Source organism: Salmo salar, chromosome ssa21 (genome assembly GCF_905237065.1).
Source record: "Salmo salar chromosome ssa21, Ssal_v3.1, whole genome shotgun sequence".
Classification (NCBI taxonomy): domain Eukaryota; kingdom Metazoa; phylum Chordata; class Actinopteri; order Salmoniformes; family Salmonidae; genus Salmo; species Salmo salar.
Genome location: NC_059462.1, coordinates 11660772 through 11681584, shown reverse-complemented (window position 1 = coordinate 11681584; position 20813 = coordinate 11660772). Strand labels below are relative to the sequence as shown.

At 39.3% G+C, this 20813-nt stretch overlaps 1 protein-coding gene across 2 annotated transcripts; it reads right to left on the bottom strand.

The window, feature by feature from the left end:
• Positions 1-258: 258 nt before the first annotated feature.
• On the bottom strand, positions 259-19008 carry LOC106581859 (integrin beta-2). 2 transcript variants are annotated; one of them, XM_014164283.2, is made up of 16 exons: positions 18919-19008; positions 14571-14619; positions 14323-14432; positions 8649-8853; positions 7314-7484; positions 6797-7038; positions 5568-5726; positions 5284-5379; positions 5036-5125; positions 4079-4213; positions 3590-3783; positions 3035-3267; positions 2628-2847; positions 2123-2334; positions 1551-1717; positions 259-1242 (listed from the first exon to the last, which is right to left on the bottom strand). In XM_014164283.2, the coding sequence occupies exons 1-16, from the start codon at positions 18925-18927 to the stop codon at positions 1177-1179; spliced, it is 2358 nt and encodes a 785-aa protein (XP_014019758.1). In that variant the 5' UTR covers positions 18928-19008; the 3' UTR covers positions 259-1176. The 2 variants fall into 2 exon arrangements, with proteins under 2 accessions (XP_014019758.1, XP_045560384.1); XM_045704428.1 differs by lacking the exon at positions 18919-19008 and adding an exon at positions 17623-17700.
• Between the last annotated feature and the right edge of the window lie 1805 nt (positions 19009-20813).

Below are 20813 nucleotides of genomic sequence, written 5' to 3'. Positions count from 1 at the left end.
GGCAAGGTTGCACAGGATTGTAAGTGCTTGGGAAGGTGCATTTTGCTGCTGTAAAAGAATCGCACAATAGCAGATGAGATAGATTTCTTTATAATATACATTTGAATATTAACAATATAGAGAAAAGAAGGGAGGGAAGCACTGCTAGTGTACACAATAGTAGATCTTTGTAGGTTATTAATCAAATGTGCTCTGTTGTTGTGATGACTGCAGAGTGCATCACATTCTCTTCCTTTGAATCATGAGCTGGAGTCCATCAAATCAAGAGAGAGTTTTATTTCAGCATTCACTTGCTTCTTTATCCAATATTTACTCATGATGTACAGTCATGGTACATTGTAGATAACTACATAAAAGCTACAAAAATAATTGCTTAAAGGTCCAAAGCAGCCATTTTATCTCGATATCAAATCATTTCTGAGTAACAATTAAGTACCTTAATGTGATTGTTTTCATTTAAAATTGAACCCCCAAAAATTCTTAGCAAAGGCAAATTTCTCAAGCAATAATTTAGCGAGGACTATCTGGGAGTGGTCTGAGTGGGGAGGGTAATACTGAAAACTAGCTGTTATTGGCAGAGAGGTTTGTTACTATTTCTTATTGGTCTATTAACTAATTTACCGCCTGGTGATGTCATCAGGCACCAAAACTCCATCCCATCAAAACAGGCTGACATTTCAGGTGGTCTTTTCAAACAGCTCTTACACTAAAAGGGCATTATCATTATTTTGACAATTTCACAGTATTATTCCAACCTCAGTGTGGGAATATATATAAAACACAGGAGAATCACACTGACTGCACTGGGCCTTTAATAGGTTTCATGAAGTTGAACAATGTGTCCAACTTTTTACACAACAGTTTATAATCCCAAACAAAATAAAACCAGGCTTGCACAAAACTATTCAGTACTTTTCTAAACGAATTCCTGCATTTAATTGAGCTAAAATGGAATTGACTCCAACTAGACATAAGATAATGTAGCAACATTGCAGCAGTTTTCTTTTTCCATCAGTACAAGTTCTGTCATTCTCTAAATGTTCAGACTCAGGACACACAAAAAGACAGACCAATGTATAAATGAATGAACTAATCTACATAAAATGCACATTAAAACAGAAACAATAAATGTATGCATTTGCATCCAACCGAATGTCTTAACTGACTTCCCTGAACTTATTCTCCAGTAAAGGTAGGGTTAGCCACGGTGGTGGTTGCCTCCTGGAATATTGGATTCTTATTCTGTTGAGAGGACAAATGAGAAATTATAGAAGATCTGTAATGTTTGGAACTCAGATGTCTGGAGCGATAAACACATTATCATGTTTTTCATAGCTGCCGTCTTTGCCAGCCATACATTTAGGGCAACTGACATACAAGGTTAATAAATCACAACATTGGCATGGATTTTGACTTTGTACAATTACGTATCAAATCTTGCAAGAGTGTTTTATGAACGAGGCCCCCCAGGTTGTGTAGTGTAGACCACTGCTGTGCAGTTCTGCCATACTCAAAGTGATGTTTTTTATGTGCAAGCAAATGTCACTCACCTCCGACCACCTGGTTTTCTGCGCATCACTCATAAATTTGCGGTACTCCTTCAGGTCTTTCATGTAGAAGAGGACTTTGATGAGGAGCAGGATCAGGATTCCGATGACAGTCACTCCTACGATGGAGCCTCCAATGATGGCATAGATGTTTGGCAACTTGGGACACTCTAACACATTTAGGACGGACATAAACAATCGTCAGTTTAGGCAGTCCTGGAGCTATCACAGGATTATGTTTCTGCTGCGAAAACACTTGGTTACACTTTGTTTTGAAATAGTTCCCTCTAGCAGGTTAACATGCAATTAAGATGTGTCTAACCATGTTAAATCTAGCTTTCCCATATCAGCAAAGTTGCCACTTACCTGGGAAAAAAATGTAACTGATAGTTTATGGAGTATATTTGCATGTAGGGGAAATTTCCTGGACCCAGATTAAGCTGACTAAAAAGCTGACTATCTGATGCCCTTCAAACAATATGGGCGGTCAATTAACCCCAGCACATATTTCTGTCTCTGTGGGCAATGAAGGTAACATGGGCATACTTTTTAGTTGCACAAGACATGTCTCTTACCTCTGGTCTTTAGTATTTGGGCGGTGTAGTTGTCCTCTCCATCCAACTGTTTAATGGTAAAGAACACCCGGCAGTTCTCCACATCCCTCACATCACAAGGCTTACCAGGTGGCAACATCTCCACCATCTTGAATTCATTGATACTTGCACAGGCCTGGGAGCAGTTCTTACTGAATGGGCCTGTCTGAAAGCCCCAACACTCAATGCATTTCCTGAAAACAGAAGAACAAGAGGTAAATAGTGAGAAACGTCATTGCTCAACGTTTTCTCTCTTCTCTTTAACACTTAAACGCATGCTTTGATTAAAAAACTCTTAGTTTTGAGTAAGATGGCAACACCCAGACATGGTATTTTCTATTCTCCTAGTTATTCCTTTACGATCCATGGTAGCCATCTTTGTCCTGTGGCTTTTAACGTGTACACAATGGCTCCAACAACATTACCCCAAGGGGCCAGTGAAAAAGGTGGTTATGTGAGTGGAAAAGGAGGGCCCAGGCCATTTTACCCCTTGGTTATACAGGGGCTATGGCAGGCGGGACAGGTCAGACAGTAGGGCCGCTGGTAGCCCTCAATACACTTGCACTGGTTACACTGGCATGTGCCCCTGCCGCTGCACACACTCCCGCTTAGTGTGCGACACTGCTCGTCCGACTTCTTGCATTGGCAGGCGGTGCCCTCGTACCCGGGGTTGCATTCGCAATTTTTGCAACGGCATTTTCCATTCCCTTCAACACAAAGAAGTGATCTTATGTCAGAATTTTGAATAGCTTAAATCAGAATGGAACTGTCATTAACAGAAAGTAAACAAATGGCATACATAAATGCACGCATATGTTTTCATCTATATTTCCTATGTTATCTATATTCCCCCCCCCCAATTGATACAGTATTTTCCTATATATCAGACTCCACCTCCACACAGTTTGTTCTGGAACTTCTCGCAGCTCTCGTTTTCACACTCGCAATGCGTGCCGTAGTAGGTGCTGCCGCCTGGTAAGGTGTAGCACTGGCAAATGCCACACACACAGTCCCCTCGTCCTTCGCAGTCCGTGCCGTTGTCCTTCCGGCACGCTGCTCTCAGAGAGCTCTCATCCTTCTCCCCGATGGAGCACTCACACATCTGGCCCACGAAGCCGGCGTTGCAACTGCACAGAGTTGGGGAAAATAGCCAAATGTACAGATTGCTTGTGAATACTTTACATGCCCCCCCCCCCTCCCCACCGTGGTGCCTGTGTTTTGTCCCCCCAGAATATAGAGAATATAGATACAGTATAGAAAATAGGTGAATCATATCAGTTCATGTTTCCCAGAAGGCCATTTGTTTTTCAGGTGACTCAATGCACACATAGCGGGAAGGAGGGTGAATCGTGCATCACATATTGAATTCAATATTGACTAAATCAAAATAAGAATGAAAGTACTGCACGTGCTATTTTTTTTTAATATCCCGGCCAATGCCTGCCTTACCTGCACATGCCACAGTTGACTCGGCCCTTCCCGTTGCAGTTCTGGTGATCGACCATCACAGTGTCATTACACTCACACTTGCAGTGAGTCGACAAGCTCACCTTCAGCTTGTCCTTCATACCCAACGGACCAATCAGGAAAGACATTACACTGTCCATACATTCATCCGCTGTCACTGTTATGTTGAAAGACACCTGAGAGGAATTCAAGAGAGGCATTTTAGGGTATCTGTTTGGATACTGTTTGTTGCTATGTATCATGTAACTAAATGTATTCCTGAAGTATACCACTTTATAATACATTTCAGTAATTAGCCATTATATGAATTATAATGCTTAGAATCCTTTTAGATGCATATAAATGTTTACAAGTAATTAAATACATATTTAATGAATGTTTTGTCAACAGTTTATTAATGCTTATTCATGAAAGTTAAGTGTTACCATATTATTTTTGGTATGGGATAGTCTGTTGCTGCTGAGCACTTACCATCTGTCCCACTCCCACATTGTTACACACTCCTTTGTCCCTTGAGGTTCCCCCTTCAGGACAGAGCGGAGTGTAAGTGACTCTCACATTGTCAGGGAGAGCATCATGAGTCACCGTCACTTTGGAAGAGAGCCTCTGTGTCAGAGACACAAAACAGTCTTAGAGCTGACACCAACGCTACATCACCAGAAAAAAACAACCCAAGAAAATCCAAACGGACACTTTATTCCTAGAGATACTAGAGTTTCAAGTTTATGATGAGCTCCAGCAGGGTTGTAAAGTACTTAAGTAAAAATGGTGTAAAGTACTTAAATAAAAATACTTTAAATGTAAAACGTAAGTAGTTTTGGGGGGTATATGTACTTTTTACTTTTTTACTCCACTACATTCCTAAAGAAAATATGCACTTTTTACTCCTATACATTTTCCCTGACACCAAAAAGTACTTGTTACATTTCAAATGCTCAGGCAGGACAGAATTATGGTCCAATTCACGCACCTATAAATTTAACACGTTGTCATCCCTATTGTCTCTGAGCTGGCGGGCTCACTAAACACAAATACTGAGTTTGTCAATTATGTCTGAGTGTTGGCGTGTGCCCCTGTCTGTCCATAATTAAAAAACAATACAATTGTGCCGTCTGGTTTGCTTAATATAAGGAATTTGATGTGTGGCATTTACTTTAACTTTTACTCAAGTATGACTATTAAGAACTTTTCCCACTGTACTTAAGTACATTTAAAACCAGATAGTAGTATTTTACTGGGTGACTTACATTTAATCGAGTAATTTTCTATTAAGGTATCTTTACTTTTACTTAAGTATGACAATTTAGTACTTTTCCCACCACTGAACTCAAGTAAAGTTCCACACATAATTACAATATGATTTCTTGGAGTACAGGTTTTTTTTTGGTGATTTGTTAAGTTAATAACAAAAGATTATAAATGTCTTACATTGTAGGCATTTTTGATCAATTCCACAACATTATGGGAGTCAGCTGACAACACTCCCACCTCAGACTTGGGGATCATTTTACTGAGTTCCTGGAATAAAGGTGTTGATTATGTCACAGGATTAATAAGTGCCTGCATTAGATATGTTGAAGTGTGTCAAAATATTGGTGCCGAAACACCTTTAGACAACATTAAAATGAATAATAGAAAGACAGAGGAAAAATAAAGGAAAGAAAGAGTCCACTTACCCTGTATACGTGCTCCATGTTCTTCGTCACAGCAAAGATTGGCTGAATGTTGTTCTTCTCTAACTGATTAGCCACTTGACCAACAGATGGGTAGTCCTACATACAGAGACACTTGTACAACCTCAACAATGTAATTGTTTAGGGACAAATGGGCTGGAATGCAGGCTTCTAAGTCATGCTGTTACATTCACTACATATTTCTCATAATCTCTTATGGTATGTTTCATATAGTTTTGTTGAGGACCAATGATACTGATCTGAATGTGCTGCATGTCATCACATACCATTTCATTGCTCTTGCTGTACAGGTTATTGTCCATGTAACATCTCTCATCATTGGGCTCCAGTATGCCAGCCAGCTTGCCATCCCCTGCCATGTGGAAGCCATCGTCGGTGGTCAGGACGATAAGCCGAGTGCTGCTATTCCTCCAGCCAATCCTGTCCTGTTGAAAGCAATTTGGGGCTTCATATAAAATGAATGGCAAAGAGGTGAAAATGTATTCATCATACATTGTTAGGGGCCTGAGTTTCTCTTTCGAGTGCTACACTAGCAGTACCCTTTTTTTTACCTATCGTAATGTGTAAAAATACAGAAATACATTTAAGTTTCACAACGTGCGTATATTTCATCATTCTGCTCCATTTCATTGAATTATGAAAATTGTTGGAATAACAATAGGCCGACCACATCTCTGTGTGAATTTTTTGTTGCAGAAGTGGACTATTTCCCTGTTTGTCTATATAGGGCTACCTATCTACTGTACTTGCCAAGTACCTCAACTCCTCCACAGAGTTGAGCGCAGACTATAGTTTTTGTGGTCCCCTGTAGCTCAGTTGGTAGAGCATGTAATGCCAGGATTGTGAGCTTGATTCCCGGGACCACCCATACATCAAATGTATGACAGCATGACTAAGTCGCTTTGGACAAAAGCGTCTGATAAATGAACAACTACTACCACCACCACTACTACTGTACTACTACTACATTGAAACTAACCTCTGACTCCTAGTCTCTATATGCCTTTCTTCATTAGCTGAAGTCAATACTTTTTAATAAAACATTAATCAAATACAACCACCGACTGTTTCCTTATTGCTGTTGCTCTAAGATGGCAACTCAGAGCGAATGCGCAAGTGCCAATTGAATCTCAATCAGGAAACAGTCAGTGGTTGTATTTGACTAACGTTTTATTAAAAAGTATTGATTTCAACTAACGAAGAAAGACATGCAACAACAGAGGACAAACATAGGTATACAGTAAGTGTTTAAGAATGAACATTTTTGAAGTATTGAAGCGAAGCGAGTCGGAGGTTCATTTAAAAAACTATAGTCTGCACTCAACTCCATGAAGGAGTTGAAGTACTGTACTTGGCAACTTATGTACTTATCTATGATACACAATGCTGCTTCGACAACAGGCTAACCAAAAACTGTCACTGATTTTCAACTTCAGTATGTTGACAGAATGTTGATTCAACATATTTTTGCTCTGTGGGATTAGTCTACTCTTACCCCACAGACTGCAGCCTGCATGATGGCGTCCAGCGTCCCTTCGGGGGAGTCTAAGTTCCCAGAGATGCGCTGCTTGTTGACCTCGCTCTCAAACTCAGCTTTGTTTTCCGTCATGCTAAGAACATGTCTGTAGCCAAAAGCAGGTTGGCAGTACTTCTCCGTTTCGGCGCATGGCTTATTCAGCTTCTCCGGGTTGGTGTTAGTGAACGGCAGGACAGTCTTGTCTACAAAAGAGCCGAAACCTAGAGCAAAAGGTAATGGTTATAAAAATGAGATTCATGGACACCCATGGACATACATTGATTTTGAGTAGGAATTGGAGCTGAGATAGACCTGGATTCACATACTATTTGAAATCATTTGAAATACTTTAGCTGTGCTGTTGGAATGGAACTAATAGGAAAGTCCCAAAAGTGCAAACCCTGCCCACGTGGACACCCAAGGCAAACTAAAGCAAATGCAAATAAAATAATCAAATAGTATTTGAACAATTTTATCTGATCTGAGATTATGTCACCGATTTGTCCTTTTTTTGTGATGCCTTGCAGAGCATTAAACAGTTCATTTCCCAGAGTCTTGATGCTCCTCAAATCATCCTCCATGGAGTAGGACAGATCCATCAGGTAGTAGAGATCAACAGGATAGCCCTCTACTCTCTGAAAGTCCAGCTTGAATGTACAAGGCAGTCCTGAAAAAAGCAACATCAAGATGAAAACTGAAATGCCCAAGAGAAAAGTAAAAAGTGAATGAAAAGATGTATTACTTTCATAAAAACAAACATAGACTGCAAGGATAACAGTAATGATGAAATTGAGGACGTTCATTTTCCATTTTAAGATCCTTTTATTGTGATTGCATTTGACTACTTTGAATCTGTTACAGCCATAGAGTTGGATAGAGAGCTTAAAGCCAAGGTTGGTGATTTACTGCCACCTGTAGTTAGGAAATGTTCGCTGAGGAGTTTAGTTAATTGGCTGATCCCTGGTGCTAACCTGAATGAAATTCTGTTATCCTCATTTAACCCATAAAAGTTCAACCTAGTTGACTAATTGGTGGAAAAAATGCTCTACCCATGCTTAAACAGGTCTGGTTTTAGCCATTTTCAGAACATGGCGGTAGTGATGGGAAACTGAGGCTTTCTGAAGGCTTCGGCGCTTTCACCAAATTGTGCCGAAAAATTGTTAATAACTCGGAGCTTCATTATCTGTTCCAATGCAATGGTCAGCAATAAATAGCAGCGTGTGATGATCAGAGACTTATTTTTCTCCATACTTTTCCTCAAATCTACATGGTGCACCGGAAAGTCATTGGCTTTGTTAGCCTATAGTCAGTTGGAATACCAGGTTTGCATCTTACATCATGCTTTGTGTCTTACGTCATACTTAAGACAGAAGTTTATACTATACTAAATAAAACAAATGATTTGAACAACAGTGCAGAAAGTGTGGTTTCACATAAAACAATTTTCAAAATAGTGTGTCTTCAATGGGATTTGACCTCATATTCTCACTTCCCTGAATGTTACATAGTTACCTACTCTACCTGCTAACTTTTAGTACAAAACCAAAACTATATTTGTAAGTATGGGTTCCAGTAGAGGTTGGTGTTAAAAAGCAGCTTGGAATCCAAGAAAGCACCGGAACCATGGCGAAATCAGTGGGATCTCGAATTTTGCAACACACGGTTTGAAAAAGCACGTGATCAAACGAATCTTCGGACGTCATGATTTACTTCTGATAAAGTGATACACGCACTGCTTCGAAGTTAGCTTCTTAGCATTTTCGACGCATGCCTCAGAGATCCGGTATCAAACGTCACATCACTACATGGTGGCCATTTTGAGAACCCTCACCTGGTTTGAGCTTCAGATTGACCTCCTGAGGACGGAGCTGGATGGGTTCCTCCTTGTCCAATGCAGTGTTGGACAGGGCGATGTTCTTAGAAAAAGAAAAGGTATTCTCGGGAGATATGATGTCTCCTTCCATGCAGCCCCTTTCTACTAGCTGAGCCCAGGTGTCACAGCGAGCTGCTTCCTGCTCCCCTGCTTTGATGAAGTTCTGGGAATGGAACAGACTGGCAACTGTGATGGAGTAGCTACAGATTTGCAACGGGATAATGTGATTCTCCGTCAGCTGTTACAAGGTAATTCTCACAAAACTGTCACCAAACAATTCTCAAGGGTCATTTTTCAAGAAATGTCCTCTTGAATCACTGAGATGAGCATATGTACTTATCTATTTCATAATTATTATTACGTTTTTGAATGAGATATTATGCATTTTACCAACATTTTCACAAAATGCTAATTACCGAAGCAGTTTTAGATGTCCAAAAAAGTAATAAACAAATCCATATTTTTACTTTTTTTTTTTACATTGCTCCCCTAATGAAAAGGCCTGATAAACATAACACTGAAAATAAAAATATTTCGAATTAAATTATACAATTATGATCAAATTAAATCAGACTTTTTCCCAATTTGAGCTATTTTGGTAATGAGAACGTGGGGTAAAGGGGGTGTTTGAGAATAAGAACATCATTCTGAAGGCATATACAGTGCATTCGGAAAGTATTCAGACCCCTTGACTTTTTCCTTCATTTTTACGTTACAGTCTTATTCTAAAACTGATTTTTTTTAAATCCTGATCAATCTACACACAATACCTCATAATGACAAAGCGAAAACTCGTTTTAAAAATGTTTGCAAATCTATAAAAAATAAAAAACAGAAATACCTTATTTAAATAAGTATTCTGACCTTTTGCTATGAGACTCGAAATTGAGCTCAGGTGCATCCTGTTTCAATTGATCATCCTTGAGATGTTTCTACAACTTGATTGGAGTCCACCTGTGGTCAATTCAATTGATTAGACATAATTTGGAAAGGCACACACCTGTCTATATAAGGTCCCACAGTTGAAAGTGCATGTCAGAGCAAAAACCAAGCCATGAGGTCGAAAGAATTGTCCATAGAGCTCCGAGACAGGACTGTGTCGAGGCACAGATCTGGGGAAGGGTACTAAAAAATGCCTGCAGCATTGAAGGTCCCCAAGAACACAGTAGTAAAACTGAGCAATCGGGGGAGAAGGGCCTTGGTCAGGGAGGTGACCAAGAAACCTATGGTCACTCTGAAAGAGCTCCAGAGTTCCTCTGTGGAGATGGGTGAACCTTCCAGAAGGACAACCATCTCTGCAGCACTTCACCAATCAGGCCTTTATGGTAGAGTGGCCAGACGGAAGACACTCCTCAGTAAAAGGCACATGACAGCCCCTTTGGACTTTGCCAAAAGGCACCTAAAGGACTCTCAGACCATGAGAAACAAGATTCTATGGTTTGATGAAACCAAGATTGAACTCTTTGGCCTGAATGCCAAGTGTCACGTCTGGAGGAAACCTGGCACCATCCCTACAGTGAAGCTTGGAGGTGGCAGCATCATGCTGTGAGGATGTTTTTCAGAGGCAGGGACTGGCAGACTAGTCAGGATCGAGGGAAAGTTGAACGAAGAAAAGTACAGAGAGATCCTTGATGAAAACCTGCTCCAGAGCGCTCAAGACTGAGGCGAAGGTTCACCTTCCAACAGGACAATGACCCTAAGCAGCTAAGACCACACAGGAGTGGCTTCGGGACAAGTATCTGAATGTCCTAGGGCTTGAACCTGAACATTTCGAACATTTCTGGAGAGACCTGAAAATAGCTGTGCAGTGATGCTCCCCATCCAACCTGACAGACCTTGAGAGGATCTGCAGAGAAGAAAGGGAGAAACTCCCCAAATACAGGTGTGCCAAGCTTATAGTGTCATACCCAAGAAGACTCGAGGCTGTAATTGCTGCCAAAGGTGCTTCAACAAAGTACTAAGTAAAGAGTCTGAATATTTATGAAAATTTAATATTTCCATTTTTATTTTTAATACATTTGCAAAAATGTCTAAAAACCGGTTTTTGCTTTGTCATTATGGGGTATTGTGTGTAGATTGATGAGGAGAGAAAAAAATATTTAATCAATTTTAGAATAAGGATTAATGTAACAAAATGTGGGAAATCTGAATACTGAATACTTTCTGAGTGCATTGTAAGCAAATAAATTAACTTAACTTGTGCTCATCTAAGGACTACTCTTCTATATTATGCATCATGGGTGAATAAAACTACTCAAAAACTGATTGGAGTTTAACAGAAACTTGAATTGTTACGGTAATGAGACACATGTCCACAGACACTGTTTATACGTAATAAATATTTAATGTAAACTTTCTTTTCAATGATTTATGTACAATCCACAGCAACGTATTGTGTTTTATTGAAATTCGTTTTTTTAAAAGATTTTTTTTAATTTAACATTTTAAACCTGGTTTTATGACAATCACCTTACAACATAGGCGATACTATCTTCGTACTCGATTCGGCCAAACATGTATCTCTAAAATGTCGGTGAGTCATTTGAATTTAGAAAATTCTCCATTATTAAATGAAGTAATCCAACAATATGCATGCCGTCATCTTGTCTATTTCAAATCTTCTCTTATTGATTAATACAGGTGGGTCCACCCTGAAGTGCCGCATGTTATGATTTGAAATAGACAAGATTGTGGCACACACATTATTGGATTACTTCATGGAGCAAAAACACATTTTAATAATGTCGCAATTTCAACTACCTGCAACTTGACACAGACATTTTAGAATATACGTTTGGCCGATTTGAGAACAAAGATACTATCGCCAAGTTAAGGCTGTTCGAAAATTCTCTGTCTACGCCAAACAGAAGCAATCCTGTAATGGCTAATGGAGAATCACATTAGCCAGTTACAAATCTGCAGCTAGTGATGGAGTTTCTCTGTAATTCACTCTGAATTTGTAGTAAATGTGTTGGAATGAATTTTAAATTAGTAGGACCCCTAGTTAAGACCATCTCTCTAGGTTGGTTTCAAGAGGTCTGACTGTCTGTGGATAGTCCTCTACAGATTACCTGAATATCAAACTATATCCAGCAACTCAAAATTAGTTTATTTTTTTTGGTCGCTGTAGTTGTTTACAAACAATGTTGCAGTTGACAATTAAAATGACAGTTTGTGCTTAGTTGAACATTTAGACCTAAGGGACTATTATTCAAATTAAGTGTTACCAAGAAATGGAAATAAAATAAGGCCTTCACATGTATATTTTAGTACTGCTGCTAGCACACCCACCCACATGCTGTGGCTTAGCACCTTCATGCATATTCTCAGCTCTGTTTGCATACACCGCTATACATAGACAACCAAATGCATGTTAGCATCTAGTTTACTCACATGCATGGGTCTTAAAGAGGAGATATAATTTAGGCCTACACCTTGTTTATATCTATAGTTTAAGCACTGCTATCACCAGTGGTGTAAAGTAATTAAGTAAAAATACTTTAAAGTACTACTTAAGTAGTTTTTTAGAGTATCTGTACTTTATTTATATTTTTGACAACTTTTACTTCACTACATTTTTAAAGAAAGTAATGTACTTTTTACTCCATACTTTTTCCTTGACACCCAAAAGTACCGTTACATTTCGAATGTTTAGCAGGACAGAAAATGGTTCAATTCACACACTTATCAAGAGAACATCCCTGGTCATCCCTACTGCCTCTGATCTGGCGGAATCACTAAACACAAATGCTTTGTTTGTAAATGATGTCTGAGTGTTGGAGTGTGCCACCGGCTATCTGTAAATTTTAAAAAACAAGAACATTGTGCATTCTGGTTTGCTTAATATAAGGAATTTCAAGTTATTTTAATAAGTATATTTTAGCAATTACATTTAGTTTTGATACTGATGTATATTTAAAACCCAATTTTACTTTTACTCAACAATGACAATTGGGTACTTTTTCCACCACTGGCAATCAATCACACATAGATACCGTTGAAGTCGGAAGTTTAAATACACTTATGTCAGTCATTAAAACTCGTTTTTCAACCACTCCACAAATTTCTTGTTAACAAACTATAGTTTTGGCAAGTCGATTAGGACACCTACTTTGTGCATGACACAAGTAATTTTTCCAACAATTGTTTACAGACAGATTATTTCACTTATAATTCACTGTATCACAATTCCAGTAGGTCAGAAGTTTACATACACTAAGTTGACTGTGCCTTTAAACAGCTTGGAAAATTCCAGAAAATGATGTCATGGCATTAGAAGATTCTGATAGGCTAATTGACATAATTTGAGTCAATTGGAGGTGTACCTGTGGATGTATTTCAAGGCCTACCTTCAAACTCAGTGCCTCTTTGCTTGACATCATGGGAAAATCAAAAGAAATCAGCCAAGACCTCAGAAAAAAATGGTAGACCTCCACAAGTCTGGTTCATCCTTGGGAGTAATTTCCAAATGCCTGAAGGTACCACGTTCATGTGTACAAACAATAGTACGCAAGTATAAACACCATGGGACCACGCAGCCATCATACCGCTCAGGAAGGAAACGCGTTCTTTCTCTTAGAGATGAACGTACTTTGGTGTGAAAAGTGCAAATCAATCCTAGAACAACAGCAAAGGACCTTGTGAAGATGCTGGACGAAACAGGTACAAAAGTATCTATATCCACAGTAAAACGAGTTCTATATCGACATAACCTGAAAGGTCGCTCAGCAAGGAAGAAGCCACTGCTCCAAAACCACCATAAAGACTAAGGTTTGCAACTGCACATGGGGACAAAGATCGTACTTTTTGGAGAAATGTCCTCTGGTCTGATGAAACAAAAATAGAACTGTTTGGCCATAATGACCATCGTTATGTTTGGAGGAAAAAGGGGGAGGCTTGCAAACCGAAGAACACCATCCCAACCGTGAAGCACGGGGGTGGCAGCATCATGCTGTGGGGGTGCTTTGCTGCAGGAGGGACTTCTGCACTTCACAAAATAGATGGCATGATGAGGAGGAAAATTATGTGGCTATATTGAAGCAACATCTCAAGACATCAGTCAGGAAGTTAAAGCTTGGTCGCAAATGGGTCTTCCAAATGGACAGTGACCCCAAGCATACTTCCAAAGTTGTGGCAAAATGGCTTAAGGACAACAAAGTCAAGGTCTTGGAGTGGCCATCACAAAGCCCTGACCTCAATCCTATAGAAAATGTGTGGGCAGAACTGATAAAGTGTGTGCGAGCAAGGAGGCCTACAAACCTGACTCAGTTACACCAGCTCTGTCAGGAGGAATGGGCCAAAATTCACCCAACTTACTGTGGGAAGCTTGTGGAAGGCTACCCGAAACGTTTGACCCAAGTTAAACAATTTAAAGGCAATGCTACCAAATACTAATTGAGTGTATGTAAACTTCTGACCCACTGGGAATGTGATGTGAGAGCTGAAATAAATAATTCCCTCTGCTATTATTCTGACATTTCACATTCTCAAAATAAAGTGGTGATCCTAACTGACCTAAAACAGGGAATTTTTACTAAGATTAAATGTCAGGAATTGTGAAAAACTGAGTTTAAATGTTTTTGGCTAAGGTGTATGTAAACTTCCAACTTCAACTGTATATGGCTCTCCTCACCAGTTGTTTGCACCACGCGCAGTACGCTCCTGATTTGATGCAGTCACTGCAGGAGTTGATCACTGTTTTGGAACATACTTTCACCTCCTGGGAGAGCACTAGGGGAATGGCTGACACACACACACAACACACACACACACACACACACACACACACACACACACACACACACACAGGATGACTCATATTATAATTGTGAGAATTTTAGAAATCAAGAGGTGATTTTGTTGACTTTTTTAATAACGTACCACCTCTGCCCATCATCAGGAGCAGGAGAGACACACACGGATACATTTCCTGGTGACAGAAAGAGGGAACAGCCATTGGTCACTCCATCAATCATGACCAAATGTCAAAGACTATTACAGTCGTCTATATTTACCGTTCAAACACCAGTAAAAGTGCACTGTGGATAAACATACACTGTAAGAGCTGTACACTGTAAGAGCTCCTATACTATTAGAATCTGATGCACACATGGCCACTGTCCAATATTCTGAGCAATATCAACCACTGTCTCTGAGGGTTAATATTTGGTGGCCACACCTTGAATGAGTAGGTGTGTCCAAACTTTGGACTGGTACTGTGTGTATATGCAGTGCCTTTGGAAAGTATCCAGACCCCTTGACTTTTTTTCACATTTCATTACGTAACAGCCTTATTCTAAAATTGATTAAATATAAGAAAAATTCTCAGCAATGTACACACAATATTCCGTAACGATAAAGTGAAAACAGGTTTTTAGAATTTTACAAGGTGAGTCCAAACTTTTGACTGGTACTGTGTATATATATATATATATATATATATATATATATATATATATATATATATATATACAGTGCCTTGTGAAAGTATTCGGCCCCCTTGAACTTTTCGACCTTGTGCAACATTTCAGGTTTCAAACATAAAGATATAAAACTGTAATTTTTTGTGAAGAATCAACAACAAGTGGGACACAATCATGAAGTGGAACGAAATTTATTGGATATTTCAAACTTTTTTAACAAATAAAAAACTGAAAAATTGGGCGTGCAAAATTATTCAGCCCCCGTAAGTTAATACTTTGTAGCGCCACCTTTTGCTGCGATTACAGCTGTAAGTCGCTTGGGGTATGTCTCTATCAGTTTTGCACATCGAGAGACTGAAATTTTTGCCCATTCCTCCTTGCAAAACAGCTCGAGCTCAGTGAGGTTGGATGGAGAGCGTTTGTGAACAGCAGTTTTCAGTTCTTTCCACAGATTCTTGATTGGATTCAGGTCTGGACTTTGACTTGGCCATTCTAACACTTGGATATGTTTATTTGTGAACCATTCCATTGTAGATTTTGCTTTATGTTTTGGATCATTGTCTTGTTGGAAGACAAATCTCCATCCCAGTCTCAGGTCTTTTGCAGACTCCATCAGGTTTTCTTCCAGAATGGTCCTGTACTTGGCTCCATCCATCTTCCCATCAATTTTAACCATCTTCCCTGCCCCTGCTGAAGAAAAGCAGGCCCAAACCATGATGCTGCCACCACCATGTTTGACAGTGGGGATGGTGTGTTCAGGGTGATGAGCTGTGTTGCTTTTACGCCAAACATAACGTTTTGCATTGTTGCCAAAAAGTTTGATTTTGGTTTCATCTGACCAGAGCACCTTCTTCCACATGTTTGGTGTGTCTCCCAGGTGGCTAGTGGCAAACTTTAAACAACACTTTTTATGGATATCTTTAAGAAATGGCTTTCTTCTTGCCACTCTTCCATAAAGGCCAGATTTGTGCAGTATACGACTGATTGTTGTCCTATGGACAGAGTCTCCCACCTCAGCTGTAGATCTCTGCAGTTCATCCAGAGTGATCATGGGCCTCTTGGCTGCATCTCTGATCAGTCTTCTCCTTGTATGAGCTGAAAGTTTAGAGGGACGGCCGGGTCTTTGTAGATTTGCAGTGGTCTGATACTCCTTCCATTTCAATATTATCGCTTGCACAGTGCTCCTTGGGATGTTTTAAAGCTTGGGAAATCTTTTTGTATCCAAATCCGGCTTTAAACTTCTCCACAACAGTATCTTGGACCTGCCTGGTGTGTTCCTTGTTCTTCATGATGCTCTCTGCGCTTTAAACGGACCTCTGAGACTATCACCAAGCAGGTGCATTTATACGGAGACTTGATTACACACAGGTGGATTCTATTTATCATCATTAGTCATTTAGGTCAACATTGGATCATTCAGAGATCCTCACTGAACTTCTGGAGAGAGTTTGCTGCACTGAAAGTAAAGGGGCTGAATAATTTTGCACGGCCAATTTTTCAGTTTTTTATTTGTTAAAAAAGTTTGAAATATCCAATAAATTTTGTTCCACTTCATAATTGTGTCCCACTTGTTGTTGATTCTTCATGTTTGAAGCCTGAAATGTGGCAAAAGGTCGAAAAGTTCAAGGGGGCCGAATACTTTCGCAAGGCACTGTATATATATATATATATATATATATATATATATATATATTGGGGATTGGAAATGAGGCAGACAATTACATACTGTAGATGGAAGCCACAATCCATAAATATTAAAGCTGATCTACCCCCCCCCACCCCCACCCAAACAGAATCGGCAGAATGAATACACCCCTGATCACCAGCACTCAGAGTTCAAGCTGCAAAATGTAACTATTTGGGTGACCCAACAAAATTCATATAGAAATGTGAGTTATAGAGCTGTCCTTGAAAGCAAGTCTATGTGCGCTATAGCTACGCTTCCCGTTTTCAAGTTTCGCTTTTGCGTCTTCTACTATCGGTTTTGTACGCCAGCTTTAAACAGCTGAAAATACAATATTTTTGGTTATGAAAAATACATTTCACAGCGGTTTACATGGTACAATGATTATCTACACTACACCTGTTTGTTTTGTCACATAAACTGAAATTGGGATAACTATTAGATTTTTAGCAACCAGGAAATGGCGAAGCGTTTTCTGTGTAGTGCATCTTTCACTTTCATAGCAGCCACATACAAACAGCATCATCACATTGCTTGTTGTATAATTCCTTCTCACATCTACATGCTCTCCTCCTCTCATGTTTTCCGTTTGCTTCAGTGCCCAACACAACAGCTGTAAGTAACCAGGCAAAAAAAACTCTCCAAACTTTTGTACCATAACCGCCTCATACAGCCCCTACATCGTTGTCACCATATTAGCTAACGCCATAGTCAATAGCTACTAGAACTAACCTGTTATTAAACCCGCTACAGTGTACAGCATTGCAGTTTAGCAGTAACACCGGCGGACCCGGGTGGCAATAAATTAATAAAACCGAAAGCTTACCTTGGACTTGAATGTGGAAAAATTGAAGGGGTCTGAATACTTTCCAAATGCACTATATTTCATTTTTATTATTAGTCATTTAGTTATATTTATTTCGTTTTATCTAAAAAGGATACATTTTTATGTTTCACTATATATTTTGATAGTCCTCCCCTTCCTCCTCTGAGGAGCCTCCCCTGCTGAAGACAAAGCCACTCATATGAACAGAGAGTAAAGGAGATAAAAGTATCTTTCAAAAGCATAGCTGTTGTTAAATTAAATGTCCTTCATTGCCAGTATTTCAATTATTCATTACCATTATTTATCCAGGCGGGTATCTAAGAACACATTTAAAAAAAAAAAAAATGTTACCGCCCAGTGAGGTATAGCTAACAGGTTGTGAATTGGAAGACGATCAGTCATTCAGTACATATGAGGTACATATGAGTCTACAAAGTTATGGGGCTGAATTCCTGGACATTGAGAGTACTCTTCATTCAGGAACAGGTTTGATCTGGTTCTGGGAAATTGTCCCAAACTTTTGTGAAATATCTCACTTCTTAAATAGTTGGCTAGAAGTACTTAAGCAATTCACTCCTCTTCTTATTAGGCATGAGCAATCTTCTTTTTTTTGCCTTACTGTCATTTAACAAATGGTGAGATATCCGCCACAAATATGAGTAAACTCAATGAGTTAATATTAGAGACATTAAATGCTCCACAGGTCAGCTATGAATAAACTAATAAAAGCCTGATAAAACAAGCAATGAACTGTCATTCGTGATACTTTTGGATAGCTGCTGTTATTTATTTTCATTGAGAGTCTATTTAGCTTCTTTACTTGGTCATTTTTTTCTGTTCCTTCAAACAGACACAGGCATTAGAAATACAATGTTAGTTCTTCTTATTTATTTATATTTTTTAAATGTATTTATAAATCAACCAAATTATCTCAGGGTACAGTTACACGTTGGTGCTAGCTTCACATTCTAGGCCTATGCTGTATGTACTGTATGTGCTGTAGTAGTATATGGAATAATCATATGGTATACTATATGCCTCAAGTGTAATGGAGACTTATTTTATATAAATCCTTACAGGCTGATAAATATAAATCCTGAACCTAAATCCTCTATCTCCTATGGCACAATATTACATTATTATTATTAGTCTACTTTAAAACATTAAACACAATTATCTTCTCCTAAAGATAGAAAGTCCCAAATGTTACATTTAGTAATAAAACAGTTATTGCTTCTAGTAAAAAATGTATCAACAAATATACACTATAAATACAGCTGTATGGACGTTACTCACAAGAGTCATTGTGCTGCAGCTCCTATGTAACCCTCAACTCACTATCATGGGTGAGCTCTCTATGTGGTTGACTGACTGCTTGAGATGAACATCACAGTTATTTTTAAAAAGCATACAGCCTCATTACAGGAAGTCTATGGAAGGAAACAGACAGGGCTATGATGATACCAGTATGGCCCCAAAAACATCCATGCCAAAAATGTAAACATGAAGAGGTTGATGATGATGAAGCAGCGAATCCTGAGTGTGTGAATAACGCGAAAAATATGTGATTTTAGTACAATAGGTAGGCTAACACATACAAAGCAGAAAGAGGACCATTTCCAAATAATTTATGGGACAACAAAAATATTTTCATCCCAAAGTCATCTGTTTGACCTCCCGCAGCATGAAAGATGCCGACCAAACTGCAATGATCTCTGTTGGGACCCGCAGGTCCCACAGGCATCCCTCGGGAATGCAGCCCTTTAGTGCACAGTCAGTACACAACACTGCTCATCATGTCTTAGCAGGATCAGATGGTGACAGGGGTCCCAGCAGGGTCAGACAACCAGGGAAGACCAGTCTACAGAGCTCAGGTGAATTTTGCAGTATATTAATATCGGTGAATGATAAAAATGTCCATCTTGAATTGATGGGTAGACCTACAGTAGCTACAAAACTGCAGCTTAAGCTTAAAGCTACGGTGTAGGATCTGGGAATAATGGTCATTTCATTAATTGAACCATTGATTCTATTCTTGGATAATGCCTCATTTTAGGAGAATCAGATTGGGACAGGGGTCTCAGCAGGGTCAGGCAGCCAGAGAATACTATTCTGTGACGGAGCTGAGGGGAATTTTTGCAGATACAAGACTTTATTCTCTCTGTGCAGCAAACACTGGACAAGCCAGATGCTATTTTAAAGCAGTCTGACACACCTCCAAAGTTGATTTCCAAACTGTATCAAGGGTTGATAGAGGCTTTTCCCGATGACACAAAACAACAACAAAAATGAATATTTGAGGAAGACCTGGAAGAAGCTATTGATGATGATGAATAGGTACAGATATGTTAGAATGCCCAGTCATGTTCATATAATCTCAGACATAAATTACTGCAGTTTAAGACCATCCATAGTATGTACTATATGCCAGTGAAACTGAATATCATCACTCAGAAATGTCATTCCTCTGCTGGAGGTGTAAAACACAAAAGGGGACATATTTGCATATGTTAAGGTCTTGTGAAGGCTGGCTGAATTCTGGCAAAGAGTATGTTGTTTTGTCTCAGCATGTCTACAGATTCTCCTTCCTGTTTTTGTTCGCTTGGAAATGTTAGTACTGGAGACTTTTTTCTGAAGAAACTGTGTAACCAAGCGTTTATAGCGGCTAAGAAATGCATTGCCATTCATTGGAAGGTTGGTTATCCTCCCATAATGTCAAGTTATGTATTACGAGATTTGATTTATTACCAGATTAAGGGTATACTGGCAAGTTTCATAAAGTCTGGATGCCTTATATGGAATACAGTTCGACCAAAAGGAGTCTATACTGAAAACATGCCCACGTCAGGGAGATACCTATTTAGGCAATCCCTAGCTGCTGGGCTGCTCAGTACTGGCCCTGGGATCTGCCGTCCTGTGAGTTCTCAATCTGGCCTTGGCCTTACATGCCTAAAAACAATAAATTCATGTTTCACAAAGATCTTAAAGCTGAGTGGTGTGTGTTGGGTTGGGGCGCTGCAGGGTGGTGGACCCCTAGGTACAAGACGAGGCGACCCAGCTATATTGTGTGCAAGTAAAAAGAGCTCTACAGTACTATTAGGCCTATAAGATTAATTTATATGGGGGATTTGCTGTTTATGTGTGTTAATGTATATTTGAGGTGTATGGTTTTTTTGTGTGTTTTTTGTTGT

Bases quoted from the DNA above. Each gene is read 5' to 3' on its own strand.
- LOC106581859 (XM_045704428.1), bottom strand. From the start codon at position 17,685: ATGAAATATAGTGCATTTGGAAAGTATTCAGACCCCTTCAATTTTTCC. The intron at 2,848-3,034 runs GTGGAGTCTGAT...TTTGTGTTGAAG, and splicing joins CCAGAACAAACTGTGTGGAG to GGAATGGAAAATGCCGTTGC. The intron at 1,718-2,122 runs GTAAGAGACATG...TAAATGTGTTAG, and splicing joins CCAAATACTAAAGACCAGAG to AGTGTCCCAAGTTGCCAAAC.